Here is a 21764-nt window from a genome sequence, read left to right on the forward strand (position 1 = left end):
ACTAACCACCAACTGTTAAATATGATGTTGACTAAATCATTTCTATGGATAATTTGAGTGTTTAATGTTGGATATTAATCTAGTGTATTCTATGGATAATCTGAGTGTTTAATGTTGGATATTAATCTAGTGTATTCTATGGATAATCTGAGTGTTTAATGTTGGATATTAATCTAGTGTATTCTATGGATAATCTGAGTGTTTAATGTTGGATATTAATCTAGTGTATTCTATGGATAATCTGAGTGTTTAATGTTGGATATTAATCTAGTGTATTCTATGGATAATCTGAGTGTTTAATGTTGGATATTAATCTAGTGTATTCTATGGATAATCTGAGTGTTTAATGTTGGATATTAATCTAGTGTATTCTATGGATAATCTGAGTGTTTAATGTTGGATATTAATCTAGTGTATTCTATGGATAATCTGAGTGTTTAATGTTGGATATTAATCTAGTGTATTCTATGGATAATCTGAGTGTTTAATGTTGGATATTAATCTAGTGTATTCTATGGATAATCTGAGTGTTTAATGTTGGATATTAATCTAGTGTATTCTATGGATAATCTGAGTGTTTAATGTTGGATATTAATCTAGTGTATTCTATGGATAATCTGAGTGTATAATGTTGACGGGGTGACCTTTGTTTGAGCAAAAATGGTTTCTCTCACAAGATGCAGTCTGTCAGGCTGATAATCTCCTATATTTAATCTGGGAAAATTAGATATGTTTTATTATTAGTCAGGAATGTAAAGGGAAATGAAAGATTCCACTTGCCTTAGTTGTTTCATAGCATTAAGAAGGCATTGGATCAGCTCTATTCGTACAGCCAGACTAACATTAAATACATACGTCATAATGTGGCATGTTTGCATCCTTTGAAGACAAAACAGCGTATTACAAAGTTACATGATATCATCAAACGACCTCAACGAGACCCTCATTAACAGTTCCCCTGTTGGAGGAAGTCCTACGAAGGCACAGTCTAAACTAACTAAACTGCTGATCTCAAAAAGACCTAGAATAGAATATCCACTTCCCATACAGTTACAGTAGATGACTTACTATAAAAATAGAAAAAGCCAGTGAATTTAAAAAAGAAAAAGCGCGTTGGCAGTGCTTTTCAACCACATCAGCAGGAATTGCCCATTGAAGTGTCCATTAGTACAGTGGATTGAACCCTGCTCTCTAATGCATGGCTGGACAGAAACTCCTTACCCCAGTTAATACCAATGGCCAACCAATCCAAATGCATCTACCTGGTGCGGTGAATCTATATACCAACGTTGGAATGTTAGATAAGTGGGGAAAAAACCAAACAAACTCAGTCGGCAGTTGAGAGACTGACGAGAAGCTGTGGGTAGATATATAACCACATTGTGTCTAGTCAGAGTAAGAAAACAACAAATACTTCTGTAAAGGCAGTGAATGGCCGTTTGGCAAGAACCCCTTCTACCCAAATCCCCAGTCCCAGATCTCTCCTCCCCTCCCCCAGCCCCAGATCTCCCCTCCCTCAGTCCCAGATCTCCCCTCCCCTCCCCTCCCCCAGTCCCAGATCTCCCCTCCCCTGTCCCAGATCTCCCCTCCCTCAGTCCCAGATCTCCCCTCCCCTCCCCCAGTCCCAGATCTCCCCTCCCCTCCCCTCCCCCTGTCCCAGATCTCCCCTCCCCAAGTCCCAGATCTCCCCTCCCCTCCCCCAGTCCCAGATCTCCCCTCCCCTCCCCCAGTCCCAGATCTCCCCTCCCCTCCCCCAGTCCCAGATCTCCCCTCCCCTCCCCCAGTCCCAGATCTATCCTCCCCTCCCCAGTCCCAGATCTAATAATAATAATAATAATAAATAATAATATAATAAGATCTCTCCTCCCCTCCCCCTGTCCCAGATCTCCCCTCCCCAAGTCCCAGATCTCCCCTCCCCTCCCCCAGTCCCAGATCTCCCCTCCCCTCCCCCAGTCCCAGATCTCTCCTCCCCTCCCCCAGTCCCAGATCTCTCCTCTCCTCCCCCAGTCCCAGATCTCTCCTCCCCCAGTCCCAGATCTCCCCTCCCTCCCCCAGTCCCAGATCTCTCCTCCCCTCCCCCAGTCCCAGATCTCCCCTCCCCCAGTCCCAGATCTCATCTCCCCCTCCCCCAGTCCCAGATCTCTCCTCCCCCAGTCCCAGATCTCTCCTCCCCCTCCCCCAGTCCCAGATCTCTCCTCCCCCAGTCCCTGGCTGGACTGAACCATGTGTTGTTGTTGTTGTTGTGTTCATTACTTCTTGAACATGTCCTGCAGACGTCCAGGGAGGAACTTGAGGACGGTGTCCAGAATGCTCTCCTCATCCTCGTCTTCCTCGTCTCCGCACCCGGCTGGGATGGCCTTCTTGGCGCGCGTCAGAGACCCCTCACAGGCCTGCTCCATGGCTGCCTTCTCCTCCGCCTCCTTCTCCTCCTTCTTCTTCAAGCCATACTGCGTGGATAAAGGGCACAGAGATAACAATATATGAGGATGTCACTTTCATAAGGAGTAGCACCCCCACACCTCCCATCTTGAGATCAAATGGAGTTCCACAAGGCTTGATTCTTGCACTTACAGTGCCTTCAGAAAATATTCACACCCCTTGGCTTTATCCACATTTTGTTATGTTACAGGTTGTTATTAAATATTGTTAAATATTGTTATTTTACTGCTGCTGCTTAATTATTAGTTATTTTTATTTTACTGCTGCTGCTTAATTATTACAGTTATTGTAAAGTAAAGCATTTCACTGTTTGCATTTCACTGTAAGATCTACACCTGTTGGTTATTGTAAAGTAAAGCATTTCACTGTAAGATCTACACCTGTTGGTTATTGTAAAGTAAAGCATTTCACTGTAAGATCTACACCTGTTGGTTATTGTAAAGTAAAGCATTTCACTGTAAGATCTACACATTGTTGGTTATTGTAAAGTAAAGCATTTCACTGTAAGATCTACACCTGTTGGTTATTGTAAAGTAAAGCATTTCACTGTAAGATCTACACCTGTTGGTTATTGTAAAGTAAAGCATTTCACTGTAAGATCTACACCTGTTGGTTATTGTAAAGTAAAGCATTTCACTGTAAGATCTACACCTGTTGAATATTCGGCGCATGTGACAAATAAAATATGATTTAATTTGATACAGCCTGAATTTAAAATGGATCAAACGTAGATTTTTCTTCGCTCACTGGCCTACACAAAATAGCCATAATGTCAAAGTGGAATTATGTTTTTAGATTTTAAAAAACAAACAAATACATTTAAAATGATAAGAAGAAATGTCTTGAGTCAATTTGTTTTCAACCCCTTTGCCATGGCAACCTAAATACATCCTGGAGTAAAAATATTCTTAAAAAGTCACAATAAGTTGCCTGGACTCACTCTATGCAATATTAGTGTTTAACATGATTTTTGAATGACTACCTCACCTCTGTACCCCACACATACAATTTTCTGTAAGGTCCCTCAGTAGAGCAGTGAATTTCAAACACATATTCAACCACAAACACCAGGGGGTTTTTCCAATGCCTTGCAAAGAAGGGCACCTATTGGTAGATGGGTAAACATTTTAAAAAGCAACCATTGAATATCCCTTTGAGAATGGTTGTTGTTAATGGTAGTTGTTAATTCAACTTAAAGTCACTACACAGATACAGGCGTCTTTCCTAACTCAGTTGCCGGAGAGCAATGAAACTGCTCAGGGATTTCACCATGAGGCCAATTTAAAACAGTTACAGAGTTGAATGGCTGTGATAGGAGAAAACATGAGGATGGATCAGCGACGTTGTAGTTACTCCACAATACTAATCTAATTAACAGAGTGAAAAGAAGAAAGCCTGTACAGAATACAAATATTCCAAAACATGCATCCTGTTTGCAACAAGGCATCACTGCAAAAAAATGTGTAAGAGTAATTAACCTTTCATCCTGAATACAACGTTTTATATATTTGGAGCAATACAACACATTACTGAGTACGACTCTCCATATTTTAAAGCCAGGTGGTGGCTGCATCATGTTATGGGTATGCTTGTAATCGAGAAGGAATGGGGACTTCTTCAGGATAAAAAATAAAACGGAATGGAGCTAAGCACAGGCAATATCCTAGAGGAAAACCTGATTCAGTCTGCTTTCCACCAGACACTGGGAAATGTATTCACCTTTCAGCAGGACAATAACCTAAAACACAAGGTCAAATACACACTGGAGTTGCTTACCAAGGAGAGTGTTCGGAGCTACAGCTTGGACGTAAATCTACTTGAAACTCTATGGCAAGACCTGAAAATGGTTGTCTAGCAACAACCAATTTGACAGAGCTTGAAGAATTTTGAAAATAACAAATGGGCAAATATTGTACAATCCAGGCGTGGAAAGCTCTTAGAACCTTACCCAGAAAGACTCACAGCTGTAATCACTGCCAAAAAGTGCTTCTACAAAGTATTGACTCAGGGATGTGAATACTTATGAAAATGAGATATTTTTGTATTTCATTTTCAATAAATTTGCTAACATTTTAAAATGTGTCATTATGTGTAGATGGGTGAGGGGGAAAAAATCGATTGAATCTATTTTGAATTCAGGCTGTAACACAACAAAATGTGGAACAAGTCAAGGGGTGTGAATACTTTCTGAACTAACTGTATATTATTTATAGTTTACATTAAAAGGGCAATCTGGGATTCAAAGCAAAGAACTATACAAAGTACTTTTTTAGGTGTAGTATACAGCTGAAGGTTGGGGCTGGAGTAATGTAATGGTTTTATAACGGGGTACGTTGAATGTAAAATAATTTCTGAGTAGTTTGTGGACTGCTGCAGTGCTCACCTTGTCTCTGATGGACTGTCGTACGACTTCTCTTTCTGCCTCCATTTTCCGGTGCTTATCCTTCCTCTCCTCCTCCTGTTGTCTCAGTGCCTCCTGTCTCTCCTCCTCTTCCTCCTTCTTCTTCTTTGCGGCCTCTGGATCCTTCTCCTCCTCTCCACCTAACATTTTCCCCATGTCTTTAGTGGCCCCTGGAGGAAGCAGGCACACACACACAGAGCCTGAAGTCATTCAGTTAAAAGACAATACAATACACTTCTATTTGTCCATCTGCTACCAACCCAAATCATACAGCCACAACCTGCAACCTGTCTCACTGATCTATATGATATACTGTATCAGCAACCTGTCTCACTGATCTATATGATATACTGTATCAGCAACCTGTCTCACTGATCTATATGATATACTGTATCAGCAACCCAACCTGTCTCACTGATCTATATGATATACTGTATCAGCAACCTGTCTCACTGATCTATATGATATACTGTATCAGCAACCTGTCTCACTGATCTATATGTTATACTGTATCAGCAACCCAACCTGTCTCACTGATCTATATGATATACTGTATCAGCAGCCCAACCTGTCTCACTGGTCTATATGACATACTGTATCAGCAACCTGTCTCACTGATCTATATGATATACTGTATCAGCAACCTGTCTCACTGATCTATATGATATACTGTATCAGCAACCTGTCTCACTGATCTATATGATATACTGTATCAGCAGCCCAACCTGTCTCACTGGTCTATATGACATACTGTATCAGCAACCTGTCTCACTGATCTATATAATATACTGTATCAGCAACCCAACCTGTCTCACTGATCTATATGACATACTGTATCAGCAACCTGTCTCACTGATCTATATGATATACTGTATCAGCAGCCCAACCTGTCTCACTGATCTATATGATATACTGTATCAGCAACCTGTCTCACTGATCTATATGATATACTGTATCAGCAACCCAACCTGTCTCACTGATCTATATGACATACTGTATCAGCAACCCAACCTGTCTCACTGGTCTATATAATATACTGTATCAGCAACCCAACCTGTCTCACTGGTCTATATGATATACTGTATCAGCAACCTGTCTCACTGATCTATATAATATACTGTATCAGCAACCCAACCTGTCTCACTGATCTATATGATATACTGTATCAGCAACCCAACTGTGGGTCTGTAAAGTTCCAGTAGAGTACAGTAGAGTAAGGATGAAATATAGAGAGATTCCCAATTACAATAATATAAACTTGCTAGGGATAAAATAATGGTGCCTCGACTTCAGTTGTAAAACTAGCGTGTGGACCAGCCAGTCCAGTCGAAAAGGCCTGTGTCATCTGGTAATCAGTAATGACTGAAATGTCCTGACTCGTAGCACGTGGCAGCTCTCTAGTGACTATAACACAACGATTTCTCCCAGCGTATCGATATTGTTGTTGTTACCAGAGTCAGATCAATAATAAACAGAGCATCACCTGAGTGACTATGAATTATGTATATAACAGCAGAGTTAAAACTTTATCCTGGAATTGATCTACTGTTCTGACACTAGATGAGGCTGGCCGCAGGCCAAGTTACTGCTCTGAAACAGGAAGTTACTGCTCTGAAACAGGAAGAGGCTGGCCACAGGCCAAGTTACTGCTCTGACACAGGAAGAGGCTGGCCGCATGCCAAGTTACTGCTCTGACACAGGAAGAGGCTGGCCACAGGCCAAGTTACTGCTCTGAAACAGGAAGAGGCTGGCCGCAGTCCAAGTTACTGCTCTGAAACATGGAGGAGGCTGGCTGCAGGTCAAGTTAATGCTCTGACACAGGAAGAGGCTGGCCGCAGTCCAAGTTACTGCTCTGAAACAGGAAGAGGCTGGCCACAGGCCGAGTTACTACTCTGACACAGGATGAAGCTGGCCGCAGTCCAAGTTATTGCTCTGACACAGAAAGAGGCTGGCCGCAGGCCAAGTTACTACTCTGACACAGGAAGTTACTGGCCACCAGGAGCCAATAGATCCCCCTGGAGCCCCTGGAGAGCAGGGTTAAAGGTCACTCTGGAGTCCCTGGAGAGCAGGGTTAAAGGTCACACTGGAGCACCTGGAGAGCAGGGTTAAAGGTCACTCTGGAGCCCCTGGAGAGCAGGGTTAAAGATCACTCTGGATCCCCTGGAGAGCAGGGTTACAGGTCACTCTGCGCACTGTTAGCGCCCAACTGCTTTCAAATCTATAGCCCCCACGGACTATGGCACTATTACCCCATGATAAATGTAAACAACTGTCACGTCTACTCCCTCTCCCCCTCTCTGGTGCTCATTGTCACCAGTTCTCTCATTATTACGCATACCTGTCACTATCGTTACGTGCACCTGTGCCTCATGACACTCACCTGGACTCCATCCCCTTCCTGATTACCTCCCCTATATCTGTCACTCCCTTTGGTTCTTTCCTCAGGCGTTATTGGTTCTGTTTTTGTTTCATGTCTGTACGCTTTTCCTGTTTCTTGGTGTCGCTACCGGGTGTCGCTACCGTAGCAACCGGGGATGCCTCAGCTGGCTCGTCAGGCTCCCATGCCTCCTGGTCCCCGGGACCTTCCCTCTGGTCGGTGTTCTGCAGCTGGAGCCGCGCGTCAGGGAGGGGGTACTGTCACGTATCCTCCCTCTCCGGCACGCCAGGTCACCAGGCTGCTCATTATTACGCACATAGTTACACGCACCAGCGCCTCATCAGACTCACCTGGACTCCATCACCTGCCTGATTACCTTCCCTATACAGTGGGGCAAAAAAGTATTTAGTCAGCCACCAATTGTGCAAGTTCTCCCACTTAAAAAGATGAGAGGTCTGTATTTTTTTCATCATAGGTGCACTATGACAGACAAAATGAGAAAAAAAATCCAGAAAATCACCTTGTAGGATTTTTAATGAATGTATTTGCAAATTATGGTGGAAAATAAGTATTTGGTCAATAACAAAAGTTTATCTCAATACTTTGTTATATACCCTTTGTTGGCAATGACAGAGGTCAAACGTTTTCTGTAAGTCTTCACAAGGTTTTCACACACTGTTGCTGATATTTTGGCCCATTCCTCCATGCAGATCTCCTCTAGAGTAGTGATGTTTTGGGGCTTTTGCTGGGCAACACGGACTTTCAACTCCCTCCAAAGATTTTCTATGGGGTTGAGATCTGGAGACTGGCTAGGCCACTCCAGGACCTTGAAATGCTACTTACGAAGCCACTCCTTCGTTGCCTGGGCGGTGTGTTTGGGATCATTGTCATGCTGAAAGACCCAGCCACGTTTCATCTTCAATGCCCTTGCTGATGGAAGGAGGTTTTCACTTCAAAATCTCACGATACATGGCCCCATTCATTCTTTCCTTCCTTTACACGGATCAGTCGTCCTGGTCCCTTTGCAGAAAAACAGCCCCAAAGCATGATGTTTCCACCCCCATGCTTCACACTAGGTATGGTGTTCCCTGGATGCAACTCAGCATTCTTTGTCCTCCAGACACGACGAGTTGAGTTTTTACCAAAAAGTTATATTTTGGTTTCATCTGACATTCTCCCAATCTTCTTCTGGATCATCCAAATGCTCTCTAGTAAAACTTCAGACGGGCCTGGACATGTACTGGCTTAAGCAGGGGGACACGTCTGGTACTGCAGGATTTGAGTCCCTGGCGGCGTAGTGTGTTACTGATGGTAGGCTTTGTTACTTTGGTCCCAGCTCTCTGCAGGTCATTCACTAGGTCCCCCCGTGTGGTTCTGGGATTTTTGTCTCACGGGGTGAGATCTTGCTTGGAGCCCTAGATCGAGGGAGATTATCAGTGGTCTTGTATGTCTTCCATTTCCTAATAATTGCTCCCACAGTTGATTTCTTCAAACCAAGCCGCTTACCTATTGCAGATTCCCAGCCTGGTGCAGGTCTAATATTTTGTTTCTGGTGTCCTTTGACAGCTCTTTGGTCTTGGCCATAGTGGAGTTTGGAGTGTGACTGTTTGAGGCTGTGGACAGGTGTCTTTTATACTGATAACAAGTTCAAACAGGTGCCATTAATACAGGTAATGAGTGAAGGACAGAGGAGCCTCTTAAAGAAGAAGTTACAGGTCTGTGAGAGCCAGAAATCTTGCTTGTTTGTAGGTGACCAAATACTTATTTTCCACCATAATTTGCAAATAAATTCATAAAAAATCCTACAAATGTGATTTTCTGGATTTTTCTTCTTCTCATTTTGTCTGTCATAGTTGAATTGTACCTATGATGAAAATTACAGGCCTCTCATATTTTTAAGTGGGAGAACCTGCACAATTGGTGGCTGACTAAATACTTTTTTCCCCCACTGTATCTGTCACTCCCTTTGGTTCTTCTCTAGGCTTATTGTTCTGGTGTTTCATGTCTGCTACTTGAGTTTCTTGTTTTGTTCCTTGTGTTTTTAAAGTCACTCCCTGTTCTTGCTTCCCGACTCTCTGTGTATACATTACAGAATAATGCCTCACCAAGGGGAAGCATCAGGGATTTTATAATTTACATTTTTATTTTATCTTACTGGTGACGTCAGGTCCAGGTGCCGCTGCCGAAGCAACCGGGGATGCGTCGGCCGGCTCGCCAAGCCAAGCCTCGCCAGGCTCGCCAAGCCTCGCCAGGCTCGCCAAGCCAAGCCTCGGCCGGCTCGCCAAGCCTCGCCAGGCTCCCGTGCCTTGACCGGGTCGCCATGCCTTGCCAGGTTCCCGCGCCTTAGCTGGCTCTATAGGTTCCCGCGCTTTAGCCGTGTCTATAGTTTCCCGTGCTTTAGCCGGCTCTACAGTTTGAGATTTGTTCTGAACGTTGCACCCTAATGGAATTATTATTCATGACTTTAATACTGCTTGGGTCACATATACTGCATGATCATCTCTCCAAGTAAAGGTATTGATCTTGATTTAATGAAGAGTGGTGAATTCCCTTCTTAGCACGCGAATGGTACTTTCAAGTTTCAAGAATGAGATATTAATCAATTAGGCCTATGCTAATTCAGTTAAGGTCCATTTATGTCTTTAAAGTAAAAAGAGAGGGTGGTCATAGTGAGATTCCCATAAACTGTGGCTATGAATGCAATGTGTATTGTATAGAGTACAAATAAAGATGTTGTTCCACCATTCTTAAAGGACCAGTGCAGTCAAAAATGTGATTTTCCTCTGTTTTATATGCACTGCTCAAAAAACGAAAGGGAACACTAAAATAACACATCCTAGATCTGAATGAATGAAATATTATTATTAAATATTTTTTTCTTTACATAGTTTAATGTGCTGACAACAAAATCACACAAAAAAGATCAATGAAATCAAATTTATCAACCCATGCAGGTCTGGATTGGAGTCACACTTAAAATTAAAGTGGAAAACCACACTACAGGCTGATCCAACTTTGATGTAATGTCCTTAAAACAAGTCAAAATGAGGCTCAGTAGTGTGTGTGGCCTTCATGTGCCTGTATGACCTCCCTACAATGCCTGGGCATGCTCCTGATGAGGTGCCGGGTGATCTCCTTAGGGATCTCCTCCCAGACCTGGACTAAAGCATCCGCCAACTCCTGGACAGTCTGTGGTGCAATGTGGCGTTGGTGGATGGAGCGAGACATGATGTCCCAGATGTGCTCAATTGGATTCAGGTCTGGGGAACGGGCGGGCCAGTCCATAGCATCAATGCCTTCCTCTGCTGACACATTCCAGCCACATGAGGTCTAGCATTGTCTTGCATTAGGAGGAACCCAGGGCCAACCGCACCAGCATATGGTCTCACAAGGGGTCTGGGGATCTCATCTCGGTACCTAATGGCAGTCAGGCTACCTCTGGCAAGCACATGCAGGGCTGTGCGGCTCCCCAAATAAATGCCATCCCACACCATGACTGACCCACCGCCAAACCAGTCATGCTGGAGGATGTTGCAGACAGCAGAACGTTCTCCACAGCGTCTCCAGACTGTCACGTCTGTCACGTGCTCAGTGTGAATCTGCTTTCATCTGTGAAGAGCACAGGGTGCCAGTAGCGAATTTGCAAATCTTGGTGTTCTCTGGCAAATGCCAAACAGTGTTGGGCTGTAAGCACAACCTCCACCTGTGGACATCGGGCCCTCAAACCACCCTCATGGAGTCTGTTTCTGACCGTTTGAGCAGACACATGCACATTTGTGGCCTGCTGGAGGTCATTTTGCAGGGCTCTGGCAGTGCTCATCCTGCTCCTCCTTGCACAAAGGCGGAGGTAGCGGTCCCGCTGCTGCGTTGTTGCCCTCCTACAGCCTCCTCCACATCTCCTGATGTACTGGCCTTTCTCTTGGTAGCGGCTCCATGCTCTGGACACTACGCTGACAGACACAGCAAACCTTCTTGCCACAGCTCGCATTGATGTGCCATCCTGGATGAGCTGCACTACCTGAGCCACTTGTATGGGTTGTAGACTCCGTATCATGCTACCACTAGAGTGAAAGCACCACCAGCATTCAAAAGTGACCAAAACATCAGCCAGGAAGCATAGGAACTGAGAAGTGGTCTGTGGTTATCACCTGCAGAACCACTCCTTTATTGGGGGTCTCTTGCTAATTGCCTATACTTTCCAACTGTTGTCTATTCCATTTGCACAACAGCATGTGAAATTTATTGTCAATCAGTGTTGCTTCCTAAGTGGACAGTTTGATTTCACAGAAGTGTGATTGACTTGAAGTTACATTGTGTTGTTTAAGTGTTCCCTTTATTTTTTTGAGCAGTGTATATTTCCACACTATAAGGTTGGAATGATACTGTGAAATTGTGAAAATGATGATAATGCCCTTTCAGTGCTTGAAAAAAATGCCTGAAATTTCTGCCTTTTTTTGGTGGGATGAAGTTTTGGCCTGTCGGGTGACATCACCAGTCGGTAAATTTAGTTAATAGACCAATAAGAAAGAGAGTTCAAAACTTATCTGCCAATAACAGCTAGTTTTCAGTTTTACCCTCCTCACTCAGACCACTCCCAGACTGTCCTAGCAAAATTATTGCTTGAGAAATTGCTTTCTGCTAAGAAGCTATTTTTGTTTATTTTTGACCATTTTATTTGAAAATAATCACAGTAAGGTTCATCACTGTTACCCAGAAATGATTTGATATTGAGATTAAAATGGCTGTATTGGGCCTTTAGATAAAGGTGTAGCTGTGGTTCTACGTGTCAAATGTACTTTTATTTTAACATTTATTTAACTAGGCAAGTCAATTAAGAACAAATTCTTATTTTCAATGACGGCCTACCCCGGCCAAACCCAGACGACACTGGGCCACTTGTGCGTCTCCCTTGGGACTCCCAATTACGGCCGGTTGTGATACAGCCTGGATTTCGAACCATGGTGTCTGTAGTGACGCCTCAAGCACTGAGATCCAGTGCCTTAAACTGCTGCGCCACTCGGGAGTCCTAAGGTAAACATGTTATCATTCAATTAGACTGTTAAGAGAGACAGTCTCTCTCCATTGGATATCACTGTCATGTGTCATCTTCCCCATCTCATGTGTCCAGCTTGTCCTATAACATTACGTTAGTAGTTGGGTCACTCATTTTCCTTGCACACAAATAATGCATTTTTGGAGCTAGAGTGGCCTCCCTTCATACACCCTTTGCTCTTGATGGTCATTCCTTTATTGTATAATCTCACAAAACTCTTGTTTGATACATTCAGAGGATGGTTTGTCCCAGACTGGGTGTCACCTCTTATGAATCACCATAAGTAACCCTTAGACAACATGTTTTGTCTAGTCTAGTGAGAGACAGACACAGAGAGAGAGAGAGAGAGACAGACAGAGAGACAGAGACACAGAGACAGAGAGAGACAGAGAGAGACAGAGACACAGAGACAGAGACACAGAGAGAGACAGAGACAGAGACACAGAGAGAGACACAGAGAGAGAGACACAGAGAGAGAGTCACAGAGAGCGAGAGAGAGAGACAGAGAGAGAGACAGAGAGAGAGACAGAGAGAGAGACAGAGAGAGAGACAGAGACACAGAGACAGAGAGAGACAGAGAGAGACAGAGACACAGAGAGAGACAGAGAGAGACAGAGAGAGACAGAGAGAGACAGAGAGAGACAGAGACACAGAGAGAGACAGAGAGAGAGAGACAGAGAGAGACAGAGAGAGACACAGAGAGAGACACAGAGAGAGACACAGAGAGAGACACAGAGAGAGAGACACAGAGAGAGACACAGAGAGAGAGACACAGAGAGCGAGAGAGAGAGACAGAGACACAGAGAGACAGAGAGACAGAGACACAGAGAGACAGAGACACAGAGAGACACAGAGAGAGACAGAGAGAGACAGAGACAGAGAGAGACAGAGACAGAGACAGAGACAGAGAGAGACAGAGACAGAGACAGAGACAGAGACAGAGACAGAGAGAGACAGAGAGAGACAGAGAGAGACAGAGAGAGACAGAGAGAGACAGAGAGAGAGAGACAGAGAGAGACAGAGAGAGACACAGAGAGAGACACAGAGAGAGACACAGAGAGAGAGACACAGAGAGAGACACAGAGAGAGAGACACAGAGAGCGAGAGAGAGAGACAGAGACACAGAGAGACAGAGAGACAGAGACACAGAGAGACAGAGACACAGAGAGACACAGAGAGAGACAGAGAGAGACAGAGACAGAGAGAGACAGACAGACAGACAGACAGACAGACAGACAGACAGACAGACAGACAGACAGACAGACAGACAGACAGACAGACAGACAGACAGACAGACAGACAGACAGACAGACAGACAGACAGACAGACAGACAGACAGACAGAGAGAGAGAGAGAGAGAGAGAGAGAGAGAAAACAGGGAACATGGCCCATCGGCTTCCACAGTCTGCTAGTCGGAACACTGGCGCTGCTGAATAATTTGTTAGGGATTGGGGGGGGGGGGGCTCATTTGAATAATGGATGGCCCTCATTGGTAAATCATTTAAATGATGAACTTAAATGTTGGACACTTTGGGATGAACTTTTTAAAATGATCACCAGTATCACGAAGAGCTCATGAAGATGTACTGTAGTTAGGGGCACCCTATTTCTTACATAGTGCACTTCTTTTGACCAGAGACTTATGAGACCTGGTCAAAAGTAGTGCACTATATAGGGAATAGGGTTCCATCTGGGACATCTACAGTGCCCTCAGAAAGAGTTCAGACCCCTTGACTTTCTCCACATTTGTTACGTTACAGCCTTATTCTAAAATGTATTAAATAAAATGTTTAAAAAGCTCAATCTACAAACAATGCCCCATAATGACATCACATTGCCCCATAATGACATCACAATGCCCCCCCCATAATGAAAAAGTGAAAACAGGTTTAGAAATGTTTGCAAAATGTACAAAAGTAGAGGTATTCAGACCCTTTACTTAGTACTTTGTTGAAGGAACTTTGGCAGCGATTACAGCCTTGTGTCTTCTTGGGTATAACGCAACAAGCTTGGCTCACCTGAATTTGGGGAGTTTCTCCCATTCCCCTCTGTAGATCCTCTCAAACTCTGTCAAGTTGGATGTGGAGCGTCGCTGCACAGCTATTTTTAAGTCTCCTTCCAGAGATGTTAAATCGGGTTCAAGGCTCTGGCTGGGCCACTCAAGGACATTCATGGACTTGTCCCGAAGCCACTCCTGTGTTGTCTTGGTTGCGTCCTTAGGGTCGTTGTCCTGTTGGAAGGTGAACATTTGCCCCAGTCTGTGAGGTCCGGAAGTCCTGAGCGCTCTGGAGCAGGTTTTCATCAAGGATCTCTCTGTACTTTGCTCCATTCATATTTTCCCTTGATCCCGACTAGTCGCCCAGTCCCCGCCGCTGAAAAACATCCCCACAGCATGATGCTGCCACCACCATGCTTCACCGTGGCAATGGTGCCAGGTTTCATCCAGACGTGACACTTGGCATTCAGGCCAAAGAGTTCAAGCTTGGTTTCATCAGCCCAGAGAATATTGTTTCTCATTGTCTGAGAGTCTTTAGGTGCCTCTTGGCAAACTTCAAGGCCTGATTGGTGGAGTGCAGCAGAGATGGTTGTCCTTCTGGAAGGTTCTCCCATCTCCACAGAGGAACTCTGGAGCACTGTCAGAGTGACCATCAGGTTCTTGGTCACCTCCTGGACCAAGGCCATTCTCCCCTGATTGCTCAGTTTGGTCGGGCGACCAGCTCTAGGAAGAGTCTTGGTGGTTCCAAACTTCTTCCATTTAAGAATGATGGCCACTGTGTTCTTTGGGGACCTTCAATGCTGCAGAATGTTTTTGGTACCCTTCCCCAGATTTGTGCCTCGACACCATCCAATGCTCTGACATGCACTGTCAACTGTGGGACCTTTATACAGACAGGTGTGTGCCTTTCCAAATCATGTCCAATCAATTGAATTTACCACAAGCGGGCTCTAATCAAGTTGTACAAACATCTCAAGGATGATCAATGGAAACAGGATGCACCTGAGCTTGATTTCGAGTCTCATAGCAAAGAGTCTGAATTATTTATTTGAAGACACATATTGATGCCATAAGTCAATGGTGCCACCAATGATTTTAGAAGGCGAGACAATGATGATTTAAAGGTTTTCACCTCCAGAGGTGGTCAGGAAGATCTGATCACAATCAGATCATAATGCATCTGTTAAACATCTACACCTGTCTGAAAATGTGTCCACAATCAGAATGTGGATGAGTTCAGGACAAAGGATGCATGTTAGGACAAAGGATACATGTTAGACCCAGATATAAACAGGGCTTTAGTCTTCTCTCCATGTTATGACCTGCTGTAGTTACTGCTCGGCCGCCTGTCTGTCTGTCTGTCTGGAGGCTGATTGAAACAGGCACGCAAATAGCACTCCCTGCTAATCTATTGTGGTCAGTCAGAGAGCCCGATGAACCAATATCTAATTAACCATGCAGCGATGCAAAGCAATCCCATGCCAGAGGCTAGGATCCATACGGAGATCTGTGTGAGATGGTGGATGCAAGCAACACATCACATCCAGTTTATTTCCAATGATATCAGTCAAAGCTAAATGTGATAGAGAAGTGGGAAAATAGGACTTTATGTTATTGCTCAGAATGTACTATTCAGAATGTACTATTTAGAATGTACTATTTAGAATGTACTATTTAGAATGTACTATTTAGATTGTACTATTTAGAATGTACTATTTAGAATGTACTATTTAGAATGTACTATTTAGAATGTACTATTTAGATTGACTATTTAGAATGTACTATTTAGAATGTACTATTTAGACATTGAGATCTTGGGACTAAAAGGTTATATTTGCAAAATGATGAATCTGAGATAATTGGCTTTAAATAAAAATAAAAAAATATATATGGAGGCAAGTCAGTTAAGAACAAATTCTTATTTACAATGATGGCCTACACCGGCCAAACCTGAACGACGCTGGGCCAATTGACACTCCGCCCGATGGGACTCCCAATTACGGCCGGTTGTGATAGAACTTGGAATCGAACCAGGGTGTCTGTAGTGACGCCTTTAGCACTGAGAGACAGTGCCTTAGACTGCTGCGCCACTCAGGAGCCCATTGGTTTGAATGGTGTCAGTAATTTTCATATTGTATTCTTTTGAACTTAACAACATGAATTAAGGTATTTAGAGTACTATATACTGTAGGAAGAGAACATTGAACAGAAAATGGTTATGTCAATAACTTCATTTTGACAAAAATGTAGATAGAACCTTATAGTACCTAACTCTCCATTTAGAATATTTTAAAGTCTTATCTGAAGAAAGCCCCCCAGTCTCCCGGCCCACCAGTCTCCCAGTCCCCCAGACCTCCAGCACAACCCCAGCCACCCAGTCCCCCGGCCCACCAGTCCCCCATCCCCCCAGTCCCCAAGCCCCTCAGTCCCCGGGCCCACCAGTCTCCCAATCCCTCAGACCTCCAGCACAACCCCAGCCACCCAGTCCCCCACCACCCCCAGTCTCCAAGACCCTCACTCCCCTGGCCCTCCAGTCTCCCAGTCCCCCAGACCTCCAGCCCTCACGGGAACAACCCCAGCCACCCAGTCCCCGGCCCACCAGTCCCCCATCCCCCCCAGTCCCCAGCTGCAACATCGGGCCCCCATCAATTCCCCATTCCCAGCCCAATGAAATTACATTCTGCACCCAGGCCAGACCAACCAAATGAAAGGGCACCGCATGGCCACAGCCTCTTCCAGAAAGGCAATTTGCTCCAAGCCTGTCAGAGGAGAGGGGGGATTAGGATTGACAGACGAGGTATACTTTTAATTTGACTACCCATAGTCTTCCCACTGATTAATCCCAATCAGGATGTTGATTTTAACAATGCATTGACCTTGAGCCAGAGTTCATCCACAGTGACAAGTTAATCTACACAGCATATAGATATAAATGATGGAGGACTATCTGAGTCTATAGGTTGAGTTGACTATTGCTTCCATCTGAGTCCTAAAACCAGAAACTGGCCATAAATTGTGACCGTTTATTTCCTTGTTAGTGATCATTGCTTTACATTATAGTATATTGTCTACAATAAGTTTACCAGGCAGCTTGTTTGATTTGTTTATAGTTTAGCAGTTCTTCCAAATCCAAATTCAGTTTGTATTTTCTAGAGCAATACATTTGTACTTTGATACAAAGATCAAGATGTAAAGAGGTACGTGCTCCCCTGAGTACAAACATCAGATCGCATGGCAAACAGATGTTCAGTCCATAATATTGACACGTTCAAATATAGCAGTGTATACAGTACTTACCACCTAAGGCTTGCTTCATCACAAAATTCATGGTTCCTTCTGATACTCTGGTCTTCTACAGACAAACACAACTGTGCATGTAGCCGCCCCTTCTTTACCAGATCTCTGTTGCCTTCCACAGTCTGTGTGAGTGTTTACCTCTTGATCCAAGCTGTGGAGAGAGGAGAGATAGGAGAGAGAGGAGAGAGAAAGGAGAGAGAAAGGAGAGAGAGGAGAGGAGGAGAGAGAGGATAGAGGAGAGGGAAGGAGAGAGAAAGGAGATAGGAGAGGAGAGAGAGGATAGAGGAGAGGGAAGGAGAGAGAAAGGAGATAGGAGAGAGAAAGGAGAGAGAAAGGAGAGAGAAAGGAGAGAGAAGGAGAGGAAAGGAGAGAAATGAGAGAGAGGAGAGAGAACGGAGAGAGTGGAGAGAGAAAGGAGAGAGTGGAGAGAGAGGAGAGAGAGGAGAGAGAGGAGAGAGTGGAGAAGGGGGGAAAGGAGAGGAGAGGAGAGAGAAAGGGAGAGAGTGGGAGAGAGAAGGAGAGAGTGGAGAGAGAAAGGAGAAGAAAGGAGAAGAAAGGAGAGAGAGGAGAAGGGGGGAAAGGAGAGGAGAGGAGAGAGAAAAGAGCGAGAGAGGAGTGAGAGGAGAGAGAGGAGAGGAAAGGAGGAGAGAGGAAAGGAGAGAGAGAGAGAAATGGAAAGGGAAAGGAGAGAGAGAGGAAATGGAAAGGAGAGGAAAGGAGAGAGGAGAGGAAAGGAGAGAAAAGAGAGGAAATGGAAGCGAGAGAGAGAGGAGAGAGGAAATGGAAAGGAGAGGAAAGGAGAGAGGAGAGGAAAGGAGAGAAAAGAGAGGAAATGGAAAGGAGAGAGAGAGGAGAGAGAAAGGAGAGAAAGGAACAATAAAAGACAAAACAGTTTACTGGAAGATGTTGACAAAGGATATGGAGAGTGGCTATGTATGGTTGAGACGGTAGGGTGTGTGTATGTGTGTGTGTGTGTGTGCGTGTGTGGGGTTGTAGAGCATAAAGATGTATCAATCTCTATGTTGTGGAGTCTATATCTATGTAGAACAGAGTAGATTTCCTGCTTACAGTATCTCATCACTGAGCTCTATTAGAACAGAGTAGATTTCCTGCTACAGTATCTCATCACTGAGCTCTATTAGAACAGAGTAGATTTCCTGCTTACAGTATCTCATCACTGAGCTCTATTAGAACAGAGTAGATTTCCTGCTTACAGTATCTCATCACTGAGCTCTATTAGAACAGAGTAGATTTCCTGCTTACAGTATCTCATCACTGAGCTCTATTAGAACAGAGTAGATTTCCTGCTTACAGTATCTCATCACTGAGCTCTATTAGAACAGAGTAGATTTCCTGCTACAGTAAAACATTGGCGCTGCTGGATATTTCACCTCCTAGATGTCCCTCTGGTCCCCCCTTTGAAAGACAATCCCATTCCCCAGAACAGCCAGGATCAATACTAAGGTACTCTCCTGTGTTAAAATACTAAAGAATACTCTATATTTGAGACCCAGGGGGGTTAAGGGTGCTTGAGACCCAGGGGGGTTAAGGATGCTTGAGACCCAGGGGGTTAAGGATGCTTGAGACCCAGGGGGTTAACTTGAAACCCAGGGGGTTAAGGGTGCTTGAAACCCAGGGGTTAAGGATGCTTGAAACCCAGGGGGTTAAGGGTGCTTGAGACCCAGGGGGGTTAAGGGTGCTTGAGACCCAGGGGGGTTAAGGGTGCTTGAGACCCAGGGGGGTGTCTCCTGACCCCTCCTGTCTCAGCCTCCAGTATTTATGCTGCAGTAGTTTATGTGTCGGGGGGCTAGGGTCAGTTTGTTTATCTGGAGTACTTCTCCTGTCCTATTCGGTGTCCTGTGTAAATCTAAGTGTGCGTTCTCTAATTCTCTCCTTCTCTCTTTCTTTCTCTCTCTCGGAGGACCTGAGCCCTAGGACCATGCCCCAGGACTACCTGACATGATGACTCCTTGCTGTCCCCAGTCCACCTGGCCATGCTGCTGCTCCAGTTTCAACTGGCCTGGGCCCTAGGACCATGTCCCAGGACTACCTGACATGAGGACTCCTTGCTGTCCCCAGTCCACCTGGCCATGCTCCTGCTCCAGTTTCAACTGTTCTGCCTTACTATTATTCAACCATGCTGGTCATTTATGAACATTTACATTTACATTTAAGTCATTTAGCAGACGCTCTTATCCAGAGCGACTTACAAATTGGTGCATTCACCTTATGAACATTTGAACATCTTGGCCACGTTCTGTTATAATCTCCACCCGGCACAGCCAGAAGAGGACTGGCCACCCCACATATGCTCTCTCTAATTCTCTCTTTCTTTCTCTCTCTCGGAGGACCTGAGCCCTAGGACCGTGCCCCAGGACTACCTGACATGATGGCTCCTTGCTGTCCCCAGTCCACCTGACTGTGCTGCTGCTCCAGTTTCAACTGTTCTGCCTTATTATTATTTGACCATGCTGGTCATTTATGAACATTTGAACATCTTGGTCATGTTCTGTTATAATCTCTACCCGGCACAGCCAGAAGAGGACTGGCCACCCCACATAGTCCGGTTCCTCTCTAGGTTTCTTCCTAGGTTTTGGCCTTTCTAGGGAGTTTTTCCTAGCCACCGTGCTTTTACACCTGCATTGTTTGCTGTTTGGGGTTTTAGGCTGGGTTTCTGTACAGCACTTTGAGATATCAGCTGATGTACGAAGGGCTATATAAATAAATGTGATTTGATTTGATTTGATTTAAGGGTGCTTGAGACCCAGGGGGGTTAAGGATGCTTGAAACCCAGGGGGGTTAAGGATGCTTGAGACCCAGGGGGTTAAGGATGCTTGAGACCCAGGGGGTTAAGGATGCTTGAGACCCAGGGGGTTAAGGATGCTTGAGACCCAGGGGGGTTAAGGGTGCTTGAAATCCAGGGGGTTAAGGATGCTTGAGACCCAGGGGGGTTAAGGATGCTTGAAACCCAGGGGGGTTAAGAGAAGAGCCTCATGTCCATAAACACACAGTTGTCTTGATTAGCTCCAGGCAACAGATGTAGAGATGTAGGCTTGCGTCCCAAATGGAACCTCATTCCCTATACAGTGCACTACTGTTAGGGATCTGATCAAAAGTAGTGCACTATGTAGGGAATAGGATGCCATTTGGGACGTAACCATATTCTATAGGGCATCAGCACTGAGCTGAGTGCTTTCAGTGCATTAGCCCCTGCTACTATTCATCTGGACACGGCATCTCCTTAAATAGCAGTCAACCAACTACATTAGAATAGAGGGCTTTTCATGTTCTGCTTGCTTGTTGATATAGAGTAGAACTCTATGCAAGTGTAGATGGTTGTTGACTGTACAACCCCAGGAAGTTAATCCAGACCATATTTAAAAATATTATATATATATATTTAAAAATATATATATATATATATATATATATATATATATATATATATATATATATATATATATATATATATATATATAATATATATAATGCCAAGCTTGATGACTCTAAAATGTTTCACATTGATAGGCCCCTGTGAAGTGGATTTACAAAGGATTTAAATGGACACGTAAAATTTGATTGGTTGATTTATCAATAACTCAGTCATCTCTTAAACCAATCCCTTAGCTTTGGTATCAATTTGAACTTATGGTTCATGAAAATACATCGTATTTTTAAAATTTTATATCCAAGATGGAGGAAAATCTATCCGAATGGATCCACTTCCAATGATTTTCCAGGGAGATTGCATGGCTGTTTGCTCGATTTTATACACATGTCAACAACGAGTGTTGTTGAAATAGCCAAATCCACTCATTTGAAGGGGTGTCCACATACTTTTGTATATATAGTGTATATACTGTATTTTACGACCCCACTGCAGTCCCTCTGCGACCCCTGACTTTGAACACCACCAACAGACTTAAAACTTTGGCAAATCTGTTCAGCATGAGGAAAGACACCTACATACAAAGTTTTAAGTCTGTTAGTGGTGTTCCTCTCCTGTACTCCCTGTTCACCCACGACTGCGTGGCCACGCACGCCTCCAACTCAATCCTTTGCGGACGATACAACAGTGGTAGGCTTGATTACCAACAACGACGAGACGGCCTACAGGGAGGAGGTGAGGGCCCTCGGAGTGTGGTGTCAGGAAAATAACCTCACACTCAACGTCAACAAAATAAGGAGATGATTGTGGACT

General features: G+C 44.4%; 1 protein-coding gene across 1 annotated transcript in view; it reads right to left on the reverse strand.

Moving 5' to 3' along the window:
- Positions 1-2189: 2189 nt before the first annotated feature.
- Positions 2190-21764, reverse strand: part of cplx2 (complexin 2) — a 40760-nt gene continuing 21185 nt past the window's right edge. The window contains exons 2-4 of the mRNA XM_046325108.1: positions 17564-17714; positions 4823-5010; positions 2190-2447 (exon numbers count right to left, since the gene is read on the reverse strand). Of these exons, the coding sequence (XP_046181064.1) occupies positions 2250-2447; positions 4823-5010; positions 17564-17594 (417 nt within the window). The 5' untranslated portion in view covers positions 17595-17714 and the 3' untranslated portion in view covers positions 2190-2249. The remainder of the gene's footprint in view (positions 2448-4822; positions 5011-17563; positions 17715-21764) is intronic.

This window comes from Oncorhynchus gorbuscha, linkage group LG23, assembly GCF_021184085.1.
Source record: "Oncorhynchus gorbuscha isolate QuinsamMale2020 ecotype Even-year linkage group LG23, OgorEven_v1.0, whole genome shotgun sequence".
Taxonomy (NCBI): Eukaryota; Metazoa; Chordata; class Actinopteri; order Salmoniformes; family Salmonidae; genus Oncorhynchus; species Oncorhynchus gorbuscha.